General features: G+C 41.4%; 1 protein-coding gene across 1 annotated transcript; it reads left to right on the forward strand.

Moving 5' to 3' along the window:
* The first annotated feature begins 2,265 nt into the window (after positions 1–2,265).
* Positions 2,266–3,896, forward strand: LOC101964802 (phosphoglycerate kinase 1). The gene has a single exon (XM_005318582.3). The coding sequence runs from the start codon at positions 2,367–2,369 to the stop codon at positions 3,618–3,620; it is 1,254 nt and encodes a 417-aa protein (XP_005318639.2). The 5' UTR covers positions 2,266–2,366; the 3' UTR covers positions 3,621–3,896.
* The last annotated feature ends 314 nt before the right edge of the window (positions 3,897–4,210 follow it).

Here is a 4,210-nt window from a genome sequence, read left to right on the forward strand (position 1 = left end):
AAAAATAAAGATATAATAAATCCTTTCTTTATAGCTGATAGCCCCATACTCCCTATTTTCTTTTCCAACAGACAGATATTTTCTATCTCCAGTGAAATTACTCAACCAATCTAACAACATCTCTTCTTTCTGGTTAGTGACATCCTTTTTAATTGAGAAAAGCTAGAAGCTTCCAGATGTAATGTGTTTGTGTTTTGGTTAGCATTTTCTCAATGTTGGCTCAAATTGGCAAAGTAAGAGAAAAAAAAATGAAACCTACTTCTAGGAAACACTTTTCATGATTTTGGTACAATTTCTCTTTCCATCTATTATTATTTTAAAATCTTTTCTGTATCCTTATATTGAGGCCATTTTGGCTGAGCTTTGACACCATAATTACAAGCTTGCCAAGCATTTGACTCCTGAAGTTTTTCTAGATGTACTCTTCAAACTGCCACTCCTATTAATCCATCTTGATTGCATTCTTGTTCAGAATTTTGAAGGAATATAGGTTTTGATGTGCTTGAATAAATATCTAGTAATTATATAGATGATTCCTATAGTAGACCTAAGTTTACTAGAAATTTCCAACATGTTGCCTAGCGTGACTATAGGATATTTCATCTCCAATAGCAACAAGAAAAAAAACATCAGGAGTATTTAAAAAGATCGTTAAGGAGTATTTAGTAGTAATTGTTATTCTTAGATTTTAAAATTTTATCCATTCAATAATGAGTGCAGCACCATCAGTATAGTAAATGCTTAGTATTAAAATTGCTAGGTGATATGGGAATTCCTTGTTTAGTATTTTGAGGGAATACCAAAATGTTTTCTAAGCTGCCTGCATTACTTCTTATTCTTACCATCAATATATGAGAATTTCAATTTGTCCACATTGTTATCAACACTTGTTTTCTCATTTTTTTGTTTGTTTTTTGTTTTTAAATTTACATCTGGTGGTAGCACATCAAATATGTACCTTTCAAAACCTCCAGGAGATACATTTAAATCATCTAAATTATTTAACTTATAGAAAATATCAAATTGGAGAACATGGGAGGAATATTATTTCTAGATAGGGAAGAGGGGTGAGAGGGAAAGGGAAATGGGAAGGGGAATAGCAAGGATGGGGGAATGTGATAGTCATCATTATACAAAATACATGTATGAAGATTTGAATTTGGTGTCAACATACCTTATATACAGACATGACAAATTGTGGTATATATGTGTATTAAGAATTCTAATGCAAAAAAAAATAGAGTACATGTACAATGGCATAATTTGGCATGAACATACTTTATATACAGAGTTACGGAAAAAAATGTGCTGTATATGAATAATAATGAGGTAATGCATTCTACTATTGTCATGTATTAAAAAATAAATTAAAAAAGAAAATATCAAATGAAAAATAGTGAAGTCAGTTTTCATTAGTAAATGAATCACCAAACTACATTTTCTTCTGAAGGTAAACGTCTCACTCATTTTCATTTCTAATGAAAGTTTTCATCATCAAGAAAGGCATGACTCTTTCAGCTCAATTTGTATTATATAGCTCCCGCAGCAAAAAGAGAGCAGAGGAAAAAGTCCAGACCTTCATCATAATTTTGTGGCCTGTGAAATATTGCCATTACTTTCAAAGATTTTTGCTGATACCCTATTTGCTACAATATTCTGGAATTCTTCTACTGAGCCCTTTAGCACATTAGTCTGAAATTAGAAATAACAAGGTAATAAAAAATAACATGATTTCCATCTCACTCTAGATTGTGTCTAAACTCAAATCTAAAACCAAGGTATGCCCTTAACAGAAATACAAAGCAAGACAAGGAAAGAACACAACTATACTCTGTTGTCTTAAATAAACAAGATTTCATTGACTCCTTATTTCATATTTTCCCTTTATTTGCCACTGCAGAGAGTTTTACACATGAATGTAATTTAGGTTTAACAAGTAGCAGGGTAACAAAGGCTTTGGTGGGGGGCGGGTTATTGTTTAGTTCATTCTGTTTCTTTAAGAACAAGAGCAATTGTCAAATGGAATTTGAAAAGACCTTAAGTCTTCTAGACCATTCTTACCTTGATTTTCTTCATTCCCCCAACTGGGACTACACCTCTACTACATCTTCACTACCTTTATCAATCATTACTAAGGGGCAACTAGCAACACATTCCAAACGCAGATTGGCAGGACTCTGGACCAATGGGCAGGCCGCATTGCCTTCCCCTGGCCCACAGCTGTCACGTGGGAGACTCAGGAACCAGGAAGGGGCGGGCCGAGGGGAGACGTTAGGCAGCCCCACCAACAAGCCTCCCAGCCGCCCACCTAAGACCATCCTTCAGCTCCCACAGCCAGGTGTCCACTAGCCCTTCCTACTGCCAGGATGTCCCTTTCTAAGAAGCTGACTTTGGACAAACTGGATGTCAAAGGCAAGCGCGTCATCATGAGAGTGGACTTCAACGTCCCCATGAAGAAGAACCAGATTACCAACAACCAGAGAATCAAGGCCGCCATGCCCAGCATCACGTTCTGCCTGGACAATGGAGCCCAGTCGGTGGTGCTGATGAGCCACCTGGGCCGGCCCGATGGCGTCCCCATGCCCGAGAAGTACTCCCTGGAGCCTGTCGCTGGCGAGCTGAAAGCCTTGCTGGGCAGGGACGTGACATTCCTCAAGGACTGTGTGGGCCCAGAAGTGGAGAAGGCCTGCGCCAGCCCCAAAGCCGGCTCAGTGATCCTGCTGGAGAACCTGCGCTTTCACCTGGAGGAGGAAGGCAAGGGCCAGGATGCCTCTGGGAACAAGGTGAAGGCGGAGCCCGAGAAGGTGGAAGCCTTTCGCCAGTCCCTGTCCAAGCTAGGGGACGTGTATGTCAATGATGCTTTTGGCACTGCACACAGGGCTCACAGCTCCATGGTGGGAGTGAATCTGCCCCAGAAGGCAGCCGGGTTCCTCATGAAGAAGGAGCTGGAGTACTTTGCCAAAGCCTTGGAAAACCCAGAGAGACCCTTTCTGGCTATCCTGGGTGGAGCCAAAGTGGCAGACAAGATCCAGCTCATCAAAAGCATGCTGGACAAGGTCAACCAGATGATCATCGGGGGCGGGATGGCCTTTACCTTCCTGAAGGTACTCCACAACATGGAGATTGGTGCCTCCCTCTTCGACGAAGAGGGAGCCAAGATTGTCAAGGAGATCATGGCCAAAGCAGAAAAGAATGGTGTGAAGATTACCTTTCCCGTGGACTTTATCACGGCTGACAAGTTCGATGAGCATGCCAACACTGGAAATGCCACCATAGAATCTGGCATCCCCGAGGGCTGGATGGGTTTGGACTGTGGCCCTGAGAGCATTAAAAAGAATGCTCAAGTTGTGTCTGAAGCCAAACTCATTGTTTGGAATGGTCCTTTGGGAGTCTTTGAATGGGAAGCCTTTGCCAAGGGAACCAAGGCCCTCATGGATGAAATCGTGAAAGCCACCTCCCAGGGTAGTGTCACCATTATAGGGGGCGGGGACACTGCTACTTGCTGTGCCAAATGGAACACTGAAGACAAAGTCAGCCATGTGAGCACTGGAGGAGGTGCCAGTCTGGAGCTTCTGGAGGGTAAAAGCCTCCCAGGAGTAGAGGCCCTCAGCAATGTGTAACTGACAGAGTCTCCTCCTCCTGTTTTCTGTCCTCAGCCTTTAGGTTAACTCAGTGCTCTAACATCTCAGCTTGACTTTGGTTAAAAACTACCAGATATCAAGACCCAGGAAACGGGCAGGCAGTGTGTTATCCACTTCTCCTTACATCAGTGAAAGCACTTGTTCACTTTAGCTCTGTCATGCCTTTGCCTACCCTCTTCAAGATCTCTTTTGAACCATTGGACTACACCGCTATGCCTTATAGGGAGGATATATTCTTAAGTTGCCCATTAAAGTGAGTTGAATATGCTGAATGACTACTTTTTTTGTTTTCTATCAGTACAAACTTTATTTTTGCATGTTGTGGTGGCACCCTCCTGTAATCCCAGAAGGTTGGGAAGCTGAGGAGAAGGATCATGAATTTAAAGCTAGCCTCAGCAACTTAGCAAGGCCCTAAGCAACTCAGTGAGACCCTGTCTCTGAATAAAATAATAATAATAAAAAAGAAGCTCTAGGGATATGACTTGGTGGTTAAAGGTACCTAGGTTCAATGCCTAGTACCCACCAAGAAAACAAACTTTATTCTTAAAAATAATACTTACCTAGAAATT

This window comes from Ictidomys tridecemlineatus, chromosome 8 (assembly GCF_052094955.1).
Source record: "Ictidomys tridecemlineatus isolate mIctTri1 chromosome 8, mIctTri1.hap1, whole genome shotgun sequence".
Classification (NCBI taxonomy): domain Eukaryota; kingdom Metazoa; phylum Chordata; class Mammalia; order Rodentia; family Sciuridae; genus Ictidomys; species Ictidomys tridecemlineatus.